We start from the raw sequence: 20,995 nt of genomic DNA, 5'->3' as shown, positions 1-20,995 counted from the left end.
TTTTAACGTTCCTCTACTGTTTAGGGCTGGAGTGGAGTCTGAATTTCTTTATTCAAACATAATCTTTGGTAAAACTTAAAATAATACATCAAAAATTTTATTAATTTTTAGAGAACAACACTAATTTTTATAATTTTTAACCTCCTCCTTTAAACAAGGGTTTTAAAATTACTTCAAGGCAATGATTCTTAATACTTTTTGAACCCTTCTGCAGGGTGGCTGGGGACATAAGCATATAAGCTCATTTATGAAGGGGGTCTACTGAAGCCAGAGGCCACCCCCATGTCAACCCTTATTTTATAGCAAATATACCGTCTTCCCACTAGCATACTGGCATTTCAAAGGAAAACTCAGGATAGAAAGGGGGAATCTTCACATTTTCTTGGGTTTTACATATACATTAGATTATGTGGTACCTAGTATTTTTTTTTAGAACTAAAAAAATAAAGCTATCTCAAAGTCACAGATATTTTTAAAGTAGCTGTAAAATTGAAGAACCAGAGATAACACAAACATTTTAAGAATATTCACATATATGCAAAGGAAATTTCTGGACTCATTCCAAGTCAGTACAATTTAAACCACAGTAAAGGGGAGCCTCTCAAATTTCTATGAGGAAATATTAAAAAGCTTTGAAAAATAACAGATTGCTTAGGAAAAAACACCATTCCCCTGGATACAGTAAGGCTCACTGGAGGCAAAACCCCTCTTAAGATAGCAGTTTATAACAACAGGCTCCACGTTTTCTGAACTTGAGGCGTTCTTCATCAAAACGGAGTCATTCCCTCACTTAAAAATTCAGAACAATCCTCAGAGCAGATGCCCTGTGAGTGAGAGACGCTTGGGGAGCAGTGCTGTACAGCCCAGGTCCCCGAGCTTCCTGGAGCATCGGGCTCTGCCCAGGAGCCCCCTACCTTGCATGTCAAAGACCGGGTGCAGGGCTTCTTGGTGTCGAGATCGATGACCCCACAGTGGATGTCAGGATCAAACTCCCTTTCTGTCAAAAGCACACAGACATTACAATGGGCTCAGACGCTGCTTCATTTATTTTGAAAATAATAAAATAGGAGAAATCTGAGATTCTCCTATCTCAGACCAATTATAACTTGAAGCAAATCTATCACATTATCAATAAATATAAAATATACAAAGTACGAACGAGCGCCACTAGAAAGCCACAACATCTCTAAGAGAGTGGGGACTCTCGCCACCAGATGACAGGAAAGAGACTGTTTAAGGCAGCATTACTCATTACTCCATTTAGGAATACACCACTAGAAAGCTACTTTTACGTCACCTACCCACACACGTGCACTTTAAAACCAAGAATGAAGAGCTCAAAGACACTACTTAAGGAACTTCATCCTAAAGCTGAAGTTGGCCAGTTTCAAAAAGAGGACTTACAGATAACAGTTGATTTGCTCTCCCAGGAATGCCCAATTAATACAGAAAGAAATACTGAGAGAAAATATGAAGTTACCTGATAATCTCTTATTTAAAAATTTCCTGTTATTGGAGTTATCTTCTGACTTCTTCTCCAGCGTAGGCGGTGCAGGAAGCCCTTTGCCATTCAGAATCTGTCCAGGCGAAGGCAAGGTTGGCTTTGGTATTGAGGGGCAGTTAAGGCCAGGCTTGACTGAGGAACTCACAGCAGCAGGACAGACTGGCCCTACCGCAGATTTCAGTAGTGCGCCATCCATCTTCGGAGGAATCTTTTCCACTTGGACAGAGGGCGTCATGCTGTCGTAGGGGGAAGTGAGAACACCAGCACCTGAGTGCCCCGGCAGCCCAGGGTGACTGGTGAGCCAGAGGGACGAGGGCAGAGCCTGGGTCTACCTGTGCACCGTGCAGAGCTAGGCTCCCAAAGGTACACATTACGAAAATTTGTTAGGGCTACGCAGAAAACTCAGTAAGACTTTTACTCAGTCTGTAAGCCCTTCTGGAGCAGCAGAAAGCTCCAGCGGAACCATCAAATTTACCTGGTCTATCATCATTCCAGAACAATCCTACACATGAGCCCGTTACCCAATGTAATTCCTGCAAGAAGCAAAATATGAAAAGGTCTAAAAGGACCAAAGACTGTGGCAGGACCTTTAGAGGATATCTTTTGAGAGCTGTCACTTTTAAGAAATGATCCACCAAAATAAAGTAAAATGAGTGAGCAGCGAAAAGAACAACTGAAATTAGAGAACATTTCCAAGAAATGTCACTAAGGACTTGGAAGAACTCAAATGTCCCTAACAATGTATCTCCAAGAAGAGGCGCTCTGCCTCTGTCAATGAGGAAGACCAATGTTTAATTAGGAGACGATGTGTCACTGAAGTGGTAATTCTCCAGTCCCTGAAAAAGGTTTCTCCATAGGAGCCTGGAATCTAAGTGCCTGGCACTCAGCTGGTGAGCACTGAATACCTGTATCACTAACCAAGAACTGACTTTTTTCTGGAATCTTACTGATACTGTCATTTGGGTGGCAAATGTTGGTACGAAGCTGACAGTTAGCCTGGTCCCCGTCTAAAGCCCAGCTACAAATAAAGAAGATTTGGATTGATGAGGTTTTATAAACTTCGCCCAGTGGAGTCAGTGCTCTAACAGCTGTTAAGCGGGCGACTGACTTACACACTGTACTGGCATTTTCTTTGGCTCTCTGACAGCTCCAGGAACGAAAGCCAAGCTTCCTGTACTTGCACTTCTGACAGATGAGCAGAGGCTGCGGGCTTAGCAACCAGGACAAATAGCACCAAACAGCTGTACCTGGAACAGCCCAACAGCAGCAGAGACACTGCAAGATGCCACAGCCTCTCCCAGCTGGCAAGGTCCGTGCGCAAGAGCAGGTGCTGACCGCTGCCTGAAGATTAACCAGGTTATCAGACCTTGGGACTGAGATGTGTGGCATACCCTCCGAAAGGGAGGCAGGCCAGGGAAAAGCCGCCCACCACCAAGGCCGAAGCATGCCGTGACGGGGCAAGATATGTTTCCATGGGAGCGCACGGCTGCCCCCCCACGTGACCCACAGAGCGCCGGCCAGCCTACAGGCCCGCCAGGGAAACTCGTCAAGGCCTTGCCTGGTGGTGTGAACTTCTTCCAGTCTCCCCTCATCAGTGCTTGGATGTGAACCCAAGACTGGGGGTGGGAGGAAGCACTGCTTCCCTATTTGCTGTGTGGGCCCCAGAAAATCCTAGAACAGCTTCTGGGGATCTCTTCACCTTTTTATTCCTACTGTCATCCTCAGCGGCGGCACCAGCATCCGTTCCTTTACGGTCTCCTGTGGGCCGGACACTAGCCAGGTGCTTGAGTCTAATACATGAATCCTACCACCCCCACTAACCCTGCACAGGGGCCGTTATCTTAGACTCTGAGAGAAACAGGGCCTTGGCCAAGGCCCCTCAGCTAGGAAGTGATAGAGGCGGGATTTGAACCCCAGGCCTGTTCGACCTGAGAGGCCCGTGGCTTAAGTTCTTCAATCTTATCACGCTTCCCTCTCCTTACCCAGAAAATGGAGATAACAGCAATACCTATTTCAAAGGGTTGTTGTGATAAGTAAATGACAATACACTTAGCTAAATTTCAATAGCTGGCACACAAGAAAGGATCAATAGATAAGTATTATTATTGCTATTATGACTCTATAAAGTCTCCCAAGGTATAATAGGGAAACAAAAAGAAACAACAACATATATTTGAATTTTCCCCAAAGTGGGCTCTCTTTCACATTATCCACGTACACTCTCAGATGCTACTTGTGTACACAGTTCCACTTCTGGCAGGTGAGCTTTAAGAACCCTCTGGGCCATACTCACATTCTACCATGGGGGACTCTATTTTGCTGAATGGGATGCATTGGCCTGCTCCCCCTGAGCTGCAGTTTCTCTTTGGGCGATTTCAACAACTTGGAACTTAACGAGGATGCACTTAGAACACCTCCACTGGAAGAACGGCTGCTTCCACTTCCACTGCCTCCTTTGCTTTTGGACAGAGAAGGGAAGAAGGAAAATACTGAAGTGGGAGGAACGGCCAAAGAAGGCTTGCTGGATGAGCTATGTCTTCTTTCTGAAAAGGAACACAAAAGGTGGGGGGGGGAAGACACTGTTTCAGGCAAGTCTCCAATGGAACCCTGGGGGAGTCCCCGGAAATCAACACATTTAGGTTCAAATACGTGTCACTAGTGAAAATATATTAAACTCAGCAGCTTTCAGAAATGGCTTATCTAGACCCCACAGACTTATTCTGGATTCTAGGAACTGGTCCTTCTGCTTAGGAAATGTCTCGGCATAAAGAGGTTTATCATACATAGATAACCATTAGGAAGCAGACATTCTAAACCTGAGAATAGTGGGTTTTGCATTTTAGAAATGAACCTCACTGACTGCAACTTGTAGTCAGAGAGGGGGAAATTATTCATTCATCTGCAGAGCTCTGCTAATTGACACTGCACGGAATTCTTTCTGCCTTTCTAGCATAGTACCCTCTCCAATTTTCAAAATAGCAAAATGTTAAGAAACAAGTTGTACCTTAATTTTTTTATTTTTGTCACTACCCACCAGTATATAGCACCAAATAAGAATGTTTCTAGGGTTATCTTATCGTTCCCTAAGAATCTGTGCTGAAATTTTCCAGTCAATCACTTCACTCCCCACTCCCAACCCCCCCCTTTTTAAATAATCTCACTTGACTACAGATGGCACAGCTCTTGTTCACACCACAGGATGCCAAAGGCGCAAGACAAAAATACCACAAATAGCTAAGCCTGCTTTTTATACCAGGAAGTAATTCATGGTTAAGTAAGGACTACGCAGGCTTAACTGAAGGTAAGTCTATCCACTAGAGAATCAGGTTTTCTCAGAGTAAGGCAACCCACACTAAATAAATCGAGAGCTGTTGAAGAATGTTACCATCAGAAACAAGTAAATTATTTAGTAACTTTATCTACTTAAGTACCTCAAGCTGGTAGCTTGAGTAGTTGCCTTTAGTTAAACTTGTAATTTAAAATATGTTTGCTTTACTCTTAAGTTTTAAAATGTATGTGATCCAACATTTATTTATCACAATATGGAAGCTATATGAGTATTTTTTAAACTAAGCATATTAGAATCAATTTGACTACAACCATCACGTAAAGGATTTATTTCCAAAGGTCCTTTTACATCAGTCCTGAGACTCTCTGTGAAGCTGTGCTGACTTCTTCCCAGAAGGGCATTAGCTCAAGGACGCTTTCTGGGGTACTAAAGAGCCTGCTCTACACCAGGACAAAATCATCATGCTACCTACAGGCAGAATTCAAATTCTCCAACTAGACCACACAAGGGCTACAAGCAGATCAGGAAGGCTAAACTGATAGTAATTTATAACTGCCTGCTGCTTTTTTTCCCGCCAGATATGAAAGTAGTGTGTAAGGAAGGGAAAGTTAAAATAACAAGTTTAATAATTTTCCAAATTTGGCACCTGAGGTTTTCTTTAAAAAAAAATTAGTTTCCTTCTCTTCCGTGATCCCAAAACACTCTGAATATACTTTCAAGCACTGGCACTTGTCAGCCAGGACTGTAAAAATCTGTCTCCCGTTCTGCCGACTCCCTTGGATGGTGGAGCTTCCTGTCTCGGTCATCTGCCCCTGACAGCATGGCACAGAGTAGGCCTTCAATTAACATTTGCCCCATCGGTACAGCTCTTCTCATGAAGAGAGTGATTTTCAAATGGTCCTAGACGAGTGGTTCTCAGCCTTGGCTACACATCGGCATAATCTAATGAGCTTATTAAAAAAGACTGATGCCTCAGTCCCACCTTCAAAGATTCTGAGTCTGATTTTTCTGTGGCCTGGGCATCCAGACTTTTACAAGCTCTTCTGTGTGATTCCACTGCGCAGCCAATGGTGAGAGGCTACCCTAGACTAGGCTAATGCCTCAAGAACCATTAACCACAGCTGAGTAAATCACCATCTGTACGGCACCGAGGACACTGCCCGGCACATGGCACTATACACCAGGGTTTGTTAAATGAAGCTCACCGCTACTACTTGTCCTCAACTAGTGTTTTCCAAACTTCCCTCAACTGCAAACTATTTTCATCATTCTTACCAAAGACACATAAAAGACTATTTTTTACTCAACACTTTTATTCAAATTATCAACTCTACTGTTCCTTCCTCCTCCTTAATCTAATACTCACCAGTCTTTCACGGGGACAGCACTGGTATTTTGGACACAACAATCCTTGTACAGGATTTCAGGGTGGTTAGAATTCCTGTCCCCCAGCCCTTAATCACCAGTAAGTAGTGCCCCTCTATCAGGGGCAACCTGAAACTACCCCCAATCTGTTTTCAGATGGCCCAACGTGAAGCAGGGTACCACTCTCAGTGTTTTCCAGAACTCTTATTGTTTTCCAAAACAATAGCATCTATAAAACAACAGGTTTAAAAAGTGTGTAATATATATTTCTGATATACATTAAAATAAATAAATATTTAAATTAAAATGTTCAGCCACAAAAATCACCCCCAGTGGCAGTGTACTAAAGGAATAATTCCCATGTCTGTGGTACAAAGAGGGGGAAAAATTCCAACCAGAACTTTGACTTCTAGGAAATACACTCTTTTTACTATTTTGGGGGTATCAGAATTCTCAAGCAAGTGTCTCAGAGTAAAAGTGATATATTTTCTCTGATAGCAAATGATGTAAATAAAATTCTCAATCGAATTAAACATAGTTCACTATAATGCTTGTTTTGAAAACGTAAACTTATTCCGAAGTCACTGATCTACTAAGGAACAATTTGAGCATAAAGAATTTTCGCATTTCCTTTTGCAAGATTTCATCTGCAAGAAGCACTAGGTGAATGCAGAAAACCACACCTGGCTAAACTGAGCCACGTGGGCATAAAAGCTCACACCCTCAGCCTGCCCAGCACCCCCCCGCCCCCCCCCCCTGCAAACATCCACCATCCACCTCAGTTCACCATGGACCTTAGGAGCCACACCATCCACAGCTGGTGCTACACCTTTTCCTCGATATCAGATAATCTTCCTTCCACCACTTCACAATAGCTTACAAACTGAAATCCTTCTGACACCTACCTGCAAAAGCACATGTCAGGTTGTTTTCAAGGAAAAATGTCATATTAGAATGAATATTTATGTATTTTTTAAACCATTTAATACACATAAAACTGTGCTACCATTCTTGTTAGGTTCCTATCTTTTTCTGTGTGTCACCGATGAAGTTTTGAGTGTTGTGCCCATTATCCCATTTTTCTAATGAGTCTCCTGTGGTTTTTATTGCGCCATTTTGCATAGTGCAGTAATTTCTTAGGAATGTGTGCTGTCTTATGGCAGAACTGGCTGCAACTTCCAGTCTACCCTTTCAATTTTTTCTTTTTTTTTTTTTAGCTGCACCGAGCTGCATGTGGGATCTTAGTTCCCTGACCAATGATCGAACCAGAGCCCCCTGCAGTGGAAGCGCGGAGTCCTAACCACTGGACCACGAGGGAATTCCCTGTCCTTTCAATTTTCTATTCCCATCATAGTCCACTTTCCCTGTTTTCTTCCGTTAATGCTTTTTTTTTTTTCTGAGTTGTCTATTAACTCTTGATACGGGATTTCGCATTAGAAAATCAGGAGTCAAAGCTTTCTAACATTAAAGGTCAGCTGATGTATCAATAGCATTTCAAAAAAGTTGTATTTTCTACTGCAACAATAAAAGCTATTTAAAAACTAAGAATGGCAATCTATCATGTGAACTTCCTTCATTCACTAGAACTTGAAACAGACTGCGCGTGCGCGCGCGTGTGCGTGTGTGTGTGTATGTGTGTGTGTGTGTGTTAACTGTGATTCTGGCTGAAAAGTGCCAGCTCAAATCCTTGTCATGCTGCTGAATTAAGTTGTTCCTTCACATCATGGTCTGCTAACTCATTCTCTGGAAAGGGTGGCATTTGGCTTTCCCTTCACAAGAAAGCAAAGAGGAAAAACCAAATTAAATTATAGATGAGTTGGACTCTCCCCAACCTTTCACATTGGGCCCTTATTTTTCTTAAGATTTTAAACTGGGCTTCCAGTTTTAAAAAAGTGTTTGTTTCTAGATCAAAAGGGAAACGGGCAAGTTATGGGTAGGGTTAGGGACCTTATATTAAGTGGACAAACTGGTGGCCAGATGCTAAGCATAACTGAAGTGTGGTTTGGTGAGGAGTCCAAGTTGAGTTTTCAAAGCACTCCTCTCTCCAGGGTCTGGCACCAGCCCAGAGAAAGCACACTCTGTCCCTGAATGAGGAGGGCACTGTGAACGGCTCCAGCAAGCAGGAGAGACAGGCAGACCAACAAACAGACAAACACAGATACAGTGAAAAGACAGAGCAGAGACAGAAGGACAGACACGGGTGAGTGTGTGGTGTATGTGGGGCAGTGCTGGGGTTGGGGGCGGGGGGGACCACACAGACAGACAGATCTGGAAACAGAGACAGGGAGAAAGAGACAGAGAGCAAGAGATGGATGCATCGGGCTTTTTTCCCTTGTGGCCTGAGCATGTGATACCACTGCAGGCAAGGGTAGGATACAGGGGTGGCCAGTGGAGAGGACAGCTTTAAGTCTTCCAAAATAGAAAGCAACCAAGAATACTGAGCTTATAATTGTGGATTCACGCTGAGGTTTAAAAAAATATATATGTAAGTGTTGACACCTAGGTACAAACCAAAAAGGAGTTCAAAGCAAATAATTAGATCTTTTAAAGGCATATACATTGCTTTGGAAAAAAACCTAAAGATAACTTATAATGTGTAAGTGTCAAAGTTAGGACACAAACCTAAAATGCAGTCAAAAGCACACTGTCACTTCAAATCATTCATGCTTGAAAAAAATCTAGAAAAATATTTGTCAAACTTTTTTTAAGTGGTTATCCCTGGGACTGTAGGTCTATTTTTGAAAAACTTTTCCACAATGTTTAATTTTTCTACAACAAATATGGTTTACTTGTTTATTAAATACATACTTTTAAAAGAGAGAGATCATTTGGTGTTCTGGCCTCAATTTCACACATGCCAAAATAATGCAAGGCCTATTATCACTCGGGAGCATAGAATCAATTTGTCCCACGCTCAATGATCATCACGCAAGAGCAGGCAGAGTGGCTAACAGTTCGGAAAAGCCCACAAAACTATTTTTACTCCAAGCCCTTTTCTGGTATTTTATTAAACCTTTTGCTAATCTTTTATGATCCGAGCAACTGATTAATGGAAAGTCTCACCTGCAACAACAGCAGCCACTACTGTTAGTGGGCAGAGACCACCCATCAGGCACCATGCTACGAAATTTACAGGGATTGCCTCAGTTAGTCCTAACCATCTTCCTACAGAGCAGATACTGCCATGATTCCCACTTTCCAGATGAGAAGGCCAAGGCTTTAAAGGACTCAGGTCAGTCGCCCAACATCACCCAGCTAGCGAAGAGGCAGGATCAGGATGCAACGCCAGGCAGGCGGACTCTAGTGCCCGGGTGGGACCACATGACAGTCCACCTTAAGCGGTGTCATTAGCAGGCCACAATGCACGGTCCAAAGGCAGGCAGAGGGGTGATGGTGAGGGTTGCGGCATATGTCATCTTTCCAAGTGCTCCGCAAATGCAGGCTATTAGCACAACGGGCCGCACAGTTGGAACATACAAGTTTAAGACAGAGTTTTGGTAAATTTGGGGTGGGGATCCAGAATCTGTTTAAGGGAAACCCAGGCTGTTGTGGATTTAATCTTCCTATTTTGGAAGTTGCTATCCTAAAGATTAGCTATGGGTGTCAGCCAGTGTTGCATTTGTCTTTTTTTACGCAGGGAAACATTAAAGATGGTTTGAAGAGTGAATTTTGGTAGAAAGTGCCAGTCAGAGCTGTCTTTCTGGCTTGGCTAAAAAGAATCACTTAGAAAGTTCCCAGATGGATATGCTCTACAAAGAACCCATGAGGAGGAGCAGTTATACCTGTTCTATACCTGTAACAGAAATACTTGTTCTATAGGATTAGGCTGGCCGGCCCCCACAGACCAACACCATTATGCATGCTTACAGTCATGCCCTGGTCCTGGTTGCCTTCCCAGCAGAGGCTGTTGGGCACAGTCTTAATTAACTAACCAGCTTGAATAGAATCCAAAGTAAAACCAAAAAACAAAATTTTTTTTTTTAATAGATCACTTGAAGGGGCAAGAACGCTGGAGTCAGACACATGTGGGTTCAAACCCTTGTTCTGTCACCAACTAGCTGGGTGACCCTGGGCAAAGACCTGGCTCTACCTACTTTGGCAGACTCTTCATCTGTCAAGCCTACCCTGCAGGCTGCTGGGATTAAATAACAGAGTTGTAAAGCCTGCAGCCCAGGGCTGACTGTGGACCAGGTACTGGGTACTCCATAGGGAGTAAGACAGAGGCCCCCTGTTGGTCCAGGTAATGCCAGTTACAGACTCAAGTGAGAAAGGCCAAGCAGACAGAAATCAGTGAAGAACAAACCAAAACCACTTACTCTACCTTCCCCAGTGTGGTAGAGACTTAAGTTTATAGATTTAGTTTACATGTCAGTCCAGGAAGATACTAAGCTCTTCTCAGTCAAGAGCTCGGAAGAACAATGTTTAGAATTCATTAAAAATGAAAAGGGCTTCCCTGGTGGCGCAGTGGTTAAGAATCCGCCTGCCAATGGAGGGGACACGGGTTTGAGCCCTGGTCCGGGAAGATCCCACATGCCGCAGAGCAACAAAGCCTGTGCACCACAACTACTGAGCCTGCGTTCCAGAGCCCGTGAGCCACAACTACTGAAGCCCGCATGCCTAGAGCCCGTGCTCCGCAACAAGAGAAGTCACCGCAATGAGAAGCCCACGCACCGCAACAAACAGTAGCCCCCGCTCACCACACTAGAGAAAGCCCGCGTGCATCAACACAGCCAAAAATAAAAAAATAAATTAAAAAAAAATGAATAAATTCACACACCAACCAAAAAAGATGCTCATTCAAGCTAAAGTTATTTTACAAGTAAAAAGTTGGCTCATTTTCCTGACAGAACTGAGTCACTCAGGAAGAACTGCAGGTGAAAAGGAAGAAAGTGAAGATCAAGTTTATGGATCCAAGGGTGGCAATTTTATGTAGATTATCAAAGCAATGACTCCTAAAACTCACAAATTCTTCTCTAAATGAAACTCACACTTTTGGATAGATTTGGTCAGGTAAGGTTAGACAGAGTGCATACTCTGTTACAGAAAATGCTCTATAACTGCTCCCATTTAAAGCAAGGATTAATCAAGCTTACACATATTTTATAGCTATGTGTAAGCTTGATTATTAAAATCAAGCTTACACATAGCTATAAAATGTAAAACACAGGTAAACATATAGAGCTCCTTTGGCCAGGCAAAGCAATCAATAATTACATATACCAAAAGGTCAGTTTAGAAATGCTGGGTCATTCATTAAGCAGCCCTTTAAAAAAACTAATCAAATTGTTTATTTTGACATGCAGGTTGAAAATAACTGCTATGTGCTATTCCCCAGCTCCCAGTTAACCCCAAGTAGCCATCACAGTTCAGTTTCAGGCCACCAAACACAACTCATGAGGCATCATCTGTCTTTCATAAGGATTATGACGCACTCTGAAACATCTAAGATCAGAACCTGAGGCAGACTATATATCAAGACTGCATATTGTGTGTGTGTGTGTGTGTGTGTGTGTGTGTGTGTGTGTGTGTGTAATATACATATAAAATTCAGTGACTGACCAGGCATACCCAATTCAGCATTATCCTAAGCAGTATCTGTGAAACCACACTTTGGGTGGACACATCTATTTTTTTTCTTAATTATTACAAAAAAAACCTTGGCACACTTTTAAAGTCACACCGTGGACTATGTGCGGACATAAAGCATTTAATAGTGTCTCCTCACTACTCTCACTGTCAACTTCTCCCTGTAAACGTTCTTATTCTTTTCTAAAAGCACTTTCACGTGTCTGACCAGCAAACACAATCCAACTCCACTCCTTGTCATTACATATTCTTTTTTAATCCTAAATCTGCTTTTTCTTTGATCCAATTTCTGGAGGGTCCCCAGGGAGTCGACCGGACTACTCCAGAGCAAGCAAAGCGTAGTCTGATGCTAAAAAGGAAGCAAATCTGTGGGACTGTCCCTGGAACATTCAAATCTCAAGTTGTGGAATCCAGAGCTGACCTCTGACACACAGTGCCTCAAAGGACAGTTCACCAAAAGCCAAAACCAGAGCCGCGAGGCAGCCTCAGAGCATGCTTAGGTGGGTTACAAATGGCACTGGAAAACAGTGAGGAAGAAAAAAAGGTCTTTACACAAAGCACTCGGCATCATTTCCACTAGAGAGATTTAACTGAAAAGGATGATTTCAACACTGGCTGCCCTAACAAATTAGTCTCCAACTGCGACTTCTGCCAAATGCGTTTCTCCTCCCCCTAATGCAGAATGTTTTTAAATTAAAACATGAGGGGAAAGTGCAGAAGAGAGAGTCATTTACAGCACTTGGGCCACTTGAAACAACTTTTCGCCAAGGTCTATAATCAAATTATCAAGCTCTTGAAGTCAGTGCTTTATGACGGAAATAAAAGCCCCACTAAAGTATTCCAGGTCCCTTGGCATCTCCACGTCTCTGGGCAGGGCGGCACTGCAGCATTCCCATTCACACTAGCTGATGAAAGAGAACAGATCACAAAGGGCAGATTACAAGGGAGAATGACTCCAGCTCCGGTGGGGGAAGGGACAGGCGTGAATGGATTGTAAATAATGTTGCTAAGAAAGGACCACGAATATGGCAACCTCAGATAATCCTCTTGCCAGGAATTCTTCCCATGGGGACTGTTCTTTCTGAACTTTGCTTTCAAGTATGTGAGAAATATGAAAAACTTACTGAATATCTGGAGGTAGCCCTCCCCTGCTGTCCCAACTTGTAGGTCTGTGCAAACATTAGAAAAAAATGGCTTTTAAAAATTCCAAACACTTTATTAAAGGAGATGGAATGATAGAGAAAAAGAGGGGATACTGGATGGTATAACAACTGATCACCTCAGTTGGGAGAATATCATTTCTTCATAATCGTTGTCATAAGACATCTTGTTTAAGGAACATTGAATGGTCTGAATAACAGTTCATTTCCTTAAGGGGGCCCTTCCTATCCTCCCGTTCAAGGTGCAGACTTTGAACTGAGAGTTATCACCATGATCTCAGACAGACACACACAGATGTTTTTAGCAAATATAACTTTGGGGAAAAGGCTGTTACCGCCTTGAGCAAAACACAGCCACCAAACTACGCCACCTCTGGGATGTTGCCGTCACCATTTCTGGCTACAGGATATCATGCAATGAACGACATGCTGGCTGACACTTCCACTTTGCTAACAGTCACAAGCACCTCTCTCCGCTGTCCTCAGGACACACACTGTTACCCAAATGATACTGGCAGAGTACAGCAAGCACTCACCCTGCCTGAAACAAACAGGATCTCACGGTCTGAGCGCTGAGCGATGCACAGCATCTCCCCCGAATTCGCTCCCATTGACTTGAAATGTTTGCACGCCTCAGGTATCAACATGTGAGAAGAAACCAAAAGCCAAAACCAAAACGCCATCAGTCTCCATTTACTTTTGCTTTAATCCTTTATCTGTTGGGGGAAAAAGCATCCTATACGTTTAGCGATCTATCACTTTAAGTTTAGCCTTCCAATTTGTGAACACCTTGCACAGGTCAAGCGTCGACACCCTCAGTCCTTACGCAAGCACCTCTCTAGTCACGTTTTGGGTCTGGGTCCCGGTTTGTCTCTAATGAAAGATACAAGGCTATCATCAAAACGCAAAAAGTATTAAGAAAAACAAGCTATGCCTTTACCACTCCAATCCAGTTTTAACACACACACAAAGGGTAGGGGAGAGAGAGAAAATTAAAAGAAACCTGGCAGAACTCAAACTAGAGGAGTTCTCTGTTTTTGTTCTGTTCGTTTGTTTTTTAAAACGAAAACTTCTGTGCAGGAATCCCCTCAGGGAGCACTGTCCTCTGAGGCCAAAAGGAGCAGCAAGTCCAAGGTGCAACGGAATGACAGCACCATCTGCCTCAGAGTGCTGGGCCAGTCTGTAAGCCACATCCTTATTGCTGTTTCCCACTAGTTTTGTGGCCTTTATATTTCACTTTACTGGGGGGAAGGTGGGGAAGGGGTGAAAAGACCGTGAACCTGGGAGTAACAAAAACCCCAAACTCACAACGCAGCCCTTAAAGCCTCCTCATTAAGCGCTCTGTTAATAAGGAATGGGTGATTCATGACGTAACAATGCCAGTGAGGAGTTTGCAGCACGTGGTTATTTTTTCTGAAGACAGAAAACAGCGTCTGCCCCACCTACAGGATGGGGCTGTCAACTAATCAACACCAAAAGCGATATGCAAAAATGAAACCAGAAACAGCAGCACTAAAACTGCCTGACGAGAAATAAGAGTTCTTAGAAAAATCAATCTTAGGGAGTTAAACAGCAATTTGAATAAAGGTTTGAAAATCTGTTTGTATTTAAAGTTCTGCAAACCAGTAGCTAAATTTCAGCCTCAATTAGAACCATCCGGTCAAGCACATTACTGCAAGAGGCATGAAAGGTGAATCCAGTGAAAACTAAAGATCTCAACTGTCACCTCACTTCCTGCTTGCAGACGAGGCATGAGAGAGTTAAGGTAACTTTGAGAACAGCCGCCCAACCCACCCAGGAAGAATCTGCTTGGCTGTACTGGCCACCTTAATAACACAACCAAAAAAAAAAATAGTCTTTTCTGGCAGTCAGTCAGTAATTAAATTCTTATACACTCAATTTAAGTTACTGAATGACTTCCCAGGGTTACTGTTTGTATTCTAAAGTTGTTCTTCCTCTTGACACAGTGTTCTGCTTGAAACTTTGCTGTGGATTTGAAGTATCCGACAAAACAGCTTTCAAACACGTTCTACAGGAAACACGGTGAACTGCCTGTCATGAAACCTCACTCACCACAAGTGAGATAAAAAACAAACAGTTAAAGCGTGTTACAACGTTCGTCCATTTTTAGAGAGCGACGTAACCACTGCTCTCCCTGTTTTGAGATATGGGCACCGTTTGGTGCAAACCTCAGCATTTTGTTGGAGTTAATAGCAAACTCAACTCCTGCCTGCGTTTGACCTTTGGCCAGATCACTCAAATGACATTTCAGCATGGCTCCTGTGGACGGCCGGCAGCAGCTAATCCCTCTAGTTGCGATTACCCCCCTGATCCACCAGTCTGCAGAGCGCACTCTCTCCACCACTTCAGCCACGAAGTGCTCCGGGCCTGCTGGCGGGGCAGGACGGCCACCAGAGGAAGGGGGCCTGCGCCAGCTCGCCACGCTCGGCTCTGCGTGGGTCTCTGTCCTGTTCCCAAAGACCTAGCCCACCTTCCGCAAGCTCGTCCAGAACTGGGCCCCGAGCCAAGCCCAGCCTCGGAAAACTGCCTCGGAAAACTTACCCGGTGGAGCTTTCAGCCCCCGTGCGGAGGAAGGGCTGTTCTGAAGAGGCTTCTTGTTACCTTCCATTCACATAATTTGGTTGTGCTTCATTGCACACTTGCTACTGCAGGCTTGCATCATGATTTGAGTCTGCCCACCAACTCCAAATATGCTCCATGTTTGGTCTTATGTAACATTTGCTACTACTGTAAAAAGCACTTGAATTACAAAGGTCCTGGCAGATCAACAGAAAACAAGGGGTGGAGTCTAATTTCATCTAATATGGTCATACAAGGCGTCCTGGCTGGTGTAAATTAATCCTTCTCTTTGAAAGGCAGCTGGCCAAAACTGAGGGAGATGGAATTTATAAATTTAACCTGCTAGAATTAGAATGTAAATTACTCACACCTGATTTTCCTGAATAAAATGACAACTATTACCAGGTATATTAGAAAATGTACTTGATTCGTTATATATCTACACTTTAAGCCTTGACAAACCTACAAGTTTTAATGTTATACATTTTTACAAATATCAGCAGTCTTTCTCCACATTCTACTTCCCCACTATCTACACTTTAAAACAACAGAAGTCTGTTAAACCTAAGCATAGTTTTCCTTAAATCTAGTAAGAAAAATCTTAACCCATTTTCTGTGCATGTTTGTAAAATAGTCTAATTTCAGAAAAAATATATACCTTATTGTCCAGAGTTCAACCACTGGATGACTGACTAAAGCTGGGGAACTTTTAGACTTTTAATCCAAAACCTTCTCTAAGTGGCTCTTTGTAAACCAGGCCTTCCTGGTTTAGCTGTTTGTCTGTCTTCAGCCCTATTACACTCCCTGCGTTACTACTCCCCAATTTTGTCAATCGCCAAATCTTACTATCAAATAGACATGGAAAAAAGCAGCCAACTGATCTGAATTTTATGATAATAAAGGCTGCACACATAAATAGACTCAGATGCCTGATAGTTCAGAATGAACACTTTTAAATGTCAAAAGGAGCGGGTAAATTCCTCTACAAAATACCATCACCCAACACAGACTATTTGGCACAAAGTCATGAATTACATGTGTGGAAAAGATTTGGCCTGGAAGGGGTGGTAAAGAGTTGTGAGGCATAGGAAATGGCTTCTATTAGACCAGACACAAATTCTAAATTTACTGTAAAACAAAAGAGTAGTAGCCACACTGCTTTATTTTCACAGCAAGCATTCAGACCCTAACCATAGCAGCAATATTGAGATCTAGAGGGCTTTCTGAAACCCTCCCCCGACCCCCCACCAGATTTCCGGTTCAAACAATGCAAAACTATGGTGGTTCTTAAAAGACAGAAGAACACAAGGAAAGAGCCATCAGCAGGACTTAGAAGCACAGGATGAGCAAATCTTTCCAAAGTTAATTAGCAAAAATAAGACACTTAGGTTAACTCACTGAAGGGTTTCTTAAGCTAGCAGGGAAAAAAAAAATTCTATTGCCGTACTACCTGATTGCACAAAGTTTTTTAGCATCATTCCCTGCACCCACCTGCCCTCGCCCTCGCCAAGGGGGAGCTGAGGGGTCTCTCTGACATCGTCAATGGCAGAACTGAACTGGGATAAGAGGACCTGACTCGGACTAAGCCTCAGCTCCACATCACTGCACCCCTCAGCCTGGACACCAGACTCCTTGCAAGTCTCCCAGCACAAACGCTTGCCTTTCTAATGTTCCATTTCGTAGATGGTGATGGTGCTAGTGGGGAAAACAATCCTTACGAGAACCAGCCAACCCAAGACAATTTTGGGAACGAAGTCTTTCTGTAACCCGGATGAACTTCAGGATGAACTTCAGCAAATCTTCTTAAATGCTACAAACATACGTCTACACTTAATTTCATATATAAACAAGAAAGAAACAATCCTAATTTATTTTTAAGACCTACATCAAAGAAGGGATGAATGATAGTGCAAACCAGAAAAATTAAAATTTGTACAATAAGAATATAAACAAATACACAACAACTGGGCATATAAAGCTCAGACTGAACTTTTAAACACATACCTCTCTTAATGCCCTGAGTAAAATGCTTAACCAAATACCACCCTGTTCTGCTTGGAAAGCATTATTACTATTTTCTTCAAACCATTTCTCAATATCCTATCCAAATAAAGTTTATATTGATATTAAATCTCCCAATGATGGCTCATATTTCAGTGCCTACGTCTGGCGACATGGTCACATTTCTTTTTTCTTATGAAAAAACAAACAGACTACAGACTAAAAAAAGACTACAGACTAAAATACCATTTTAATAGAATAACATCCATGCCTTACAGACCAAAAATTATAGGTATTGGCTGTGGTGTGGATGGTGTGCACTCATCAATTTTACTCTGGTTGCACAAAGGGAGTCCTGAACTGACACAAATTCTTCTGTGAATTAGCCCGCTCCCAGCAAACAAGCAAACCGGCAGCAGCTAGGAGGGGCCGCGAGGGCTTGGGTTTGGCCGCGGCCTCAGCACTTTTAGTTGTGTAGCCTTGGGCAAGAGACTTCTGTCCCTCAGGGTCTGTGCCCTCCCCTGAGAAGCAGTAATACCGCCTCCTCTAACAGGGCCTCGGTGAGGAGTAAAGGAGGTGACACATGTAATGCAGTGCCCAGCACATCTTAAATGCTCGATAAATGTTAGCTATTACGATTAGAAAGAAGGAGAAACTGGATGGTGGACATCATTCAAAATAAAGGAAGACCAAGAGAAAGACAGCGCTTTCTGTTACAGAAACTAGTGAGGTCCCCCAAAAATCTTGGGATTTCCTAAATCCAATCCTGAGAAGCCAACAGAGGTGTCACTTGGTGTTCTGCAGGACAACAAACGAGCTGTTGGCAGTTGGGAAATCCTGTGTTCCTGTCACCAGTGGCAGCCAGTTCTCCAGCTTACAGAAGCACAAGCCTCCACTCACTCCACTTCACTGTCTCAGCAGGCCGGGCGAGTTATAATTGGCCTTAATTGGCACTTACAGGAGCTTTAACATTCCTTACCTGCTGCCAAGGAGCACTTGAAAGGGGGAGAAAGTATTTTCAAACTTGGAAATACCAAGCAATTCATTCAGCTGTGGGCCGGGAAGCCTGCTATCCAGAATCAGATTAGCTTCACCAAGAAATGCTGCTATGTTATTATCCAGTGCTCATTAGGTGCTCACACAGGATTAGGAGAGGTGGGCGATGAAGTTTAAAGGGGGATAATTCACCTTAGGGGCTGACAGCACGCAGCAGCCCCCCTCTGGCTGGCATTGTCTGATCTGTTTGGTGGACGCTTCTTCAGGGCTCAGCCACACTTCGTGTGTGTGTCCCTTTTCAGCTGTTCAGATTGTTCAAAGGCAGGCAAATGAAGTATAACCTCACAGCCTGATTTACATAGGCTTTGAGTGAACCACAGTCTGACCTCAGCCCAGTCATTATTTGACACACAAAGTGAACACTGTTAAAAGGTGACCAATCACACCAAATTCAAGGAGGATAATGAGATCAGAAATAAAACTGGCAATAGTTTTTCACTGGCCCCGCAACTGATCTCAACAGAAATTATTGTCTTCTAGAAGACTACACATTTTGCAGAGAGGAATCTCAGCCTAACAGAACTAGATTTCTTCCCTAAGATAAATTCCACACAGAATGAATAGAAATCTCCCACAAATGCCAGGAAAACTGCCTATAATTGTTTAAATGAATATTTTAAAAATCATCACTCGTTTTGAAAGATCTCTTTACCTCGTATCATTACTCAAACTATCACTCAGACTCAGAAGACACATGCTACACTGGTAGTAAACAAAAGTTTGCACTTGTTTGCGAAATCGACTTCAAAGTCAAATTACAATTAATCACACTTGTGCATATGCGTGCAAAACACTGTAAGAGGCTTTAGAAAAAAAAGAAATGGAAGTTTAGAAAAATAAATAAAACACCTACTCCTGGTGGTGATACTGTCATACATGGCTAGTAGAGATACAAAGTATTAACAGCCTTTTTGGAAAACAATCTAGTAGCAGCTATTAACAATGCAAATAAATATCCTTTCTGATCCCAGAATCCTTTCCTGAGACTCTATCCCATAGAAACAAAACCACCAGCAGTTAAGGACTTATGTAGCAGTGTGGCTACTGCTGCTTTGTTCACAGAGGCAAAAAGCAGGAAACAAAGTGAATGTCCACAGACAGAGGGTCTGGCTGAGGAAGCTACCGCACAGCCGCACCTTAAAAAGGGGATTAGTGTTATCTTGGGATGTGAATGGATCTCCATGTTGTATGGTTGAGTGGAAAAGAAGCAGAAGTATGCGTAACAGGATCCATTTTTTTTGGGGGGGGGGGGCGGGTAAAACTATGACCAGTAGCCCCTGCTAATAGAACATGGGATTACATGTGTCTGTAAAGAGTTATGAGCATGAGAAAAAATATAGAATGATGTATACTAAGTTACATACTAAGAATGTACCAAGTTACATAGATGGATTACAGAGTGGAGAGGACCGTTACAGTTGGAGAAGGTGGGGCGTCAGAGCCAAAGAAACAAGAAAGATGGATGACTAATAAGAAAATAAATAAGTAAACATTAAAAAAAAAAGAAACAAGAAAGAAGTAGGCTGAACTGAAAATAGCATGTTTGAGATTACTACATTTGTGTATCTATGTAAGTATATATGGTGGATGCATGCATCTCATATATTCACGTATCAATCAAAAAATCCACTAAGAAACTGACTTTGAGTTTTTGTTACAAAAAATGCACTGTGAAGAAAGTGGAAGAAAAATTTAAACAGCATGAAATTCTGGTATTACATCAAAGCACTTTATCCTGACTGTGGAACCCATTTCAATTGTTTGGCTACACAGACTGAGAGTCTAGTAACACAACTGAGCACAGTAAGAGTAACACAGAAAAAGGCCTATTAGCCACTCTTGCGAAACAACACCTTAATTTTCTAAAGCTCACTACAAATCTTCTGTAGTAGGAGTTTCAGCAATCTTTTTAAAATATCAAGCATAAGAAGTAATGAAACAAATTTCATACTGGAGTTTTTCACCCTAGGAGACTACAAATCAAGAACTATATCATGTGTGATTAGGGGCTGATGGCTTGTATTTTAAATTGAGATAATTACCTTCCTCCACTTCTCTTTTTATTAACTTTCGAACACACAAGAGGAAAAGGTATACAATGGCTTTGACATTCAAACTGAGCACTGTTGTCTTAAAAACAGACTAGAGAAGAAAACCTAAAGACTGGAATTTCTATACACACAATAAGGAATGAGGAAGGAAACAGATATATTTAGCCATTGCCCCCTGCCCCAAACCAGTTTTAGGGGCTTGAACTAGCATGTGCGTGGGAGGAACTACCCCAGCCAGGTAGTAAGTAGGTGCTACTGCATATCCAAGCGATAAAAACTCCCTCTTCTGGTCAGACATAAGACCACAGCTTAACGGGGTTGACACAGCAGGTGTACGTGTATCTTAACTAGTCAACCCACAAATTAGCCTTGTGAAATGATTGTCAGGAAAAACATCTTTCAG

General features: G+C 42.7%; 1 protein-coding gene across 13 annotated transcripts in view; it reads right to left on the bottom strand.

Annotated features, from left to right (window-relative positions):
• The window catches only part of ATXN7 (ataxin 7), a 140,742-nt gene that overhangs the window by 29,583 nt on the left and 90,164 nt on the right, over nt 1-20,995 (bottom strand). For 12 of the 13 annotated variants that reach the window (XM_059940114.1, XM_059940112.1, XM_059940117.1 and 9 more), the window contains 3 exons: nt 3,798-4,047; nt 1,481-1,740; nt 915-997 (listed from right to left, as the gene is read on the bottom strand). In XM_059940114.1, the coding sequence (XP_059796097.1) occupies nt 915-997; nt 1,481-1,740; nt 3,798-4,047 (593 nt within the window). Of the gene's footprint in view, nt 1-914; nt 998-1,480; nt 1,741-3,797; nt 4,048-15,466; nt 15,653-20,995 lie in introns of those variants that run through there. The other variant, XM_059940124.1, reaches the window with a different exon arrangement.

This window comes from Balaenoptera ricei, chromosome 11, assembly GCF_028023285.1.
Source record: "Balaenoptera ricei isolate mBalRic1 chromosome 11, mBalRic1.hap2, whole genome shotgun sequence".
In the NCBI taxonomy this organism is placed as follows: Eukaryota; Metazoa; Chordata; class Mammalia; order Artiodactyla; family Balaenopteridae; genus Balaenoptera; species Balaenoptera ricei.
The sequence above is the reverse complement of the archived record's forward strand: the minus strand, read 5'-3'. Positions and strand labels throughout refer to the sequence as shown.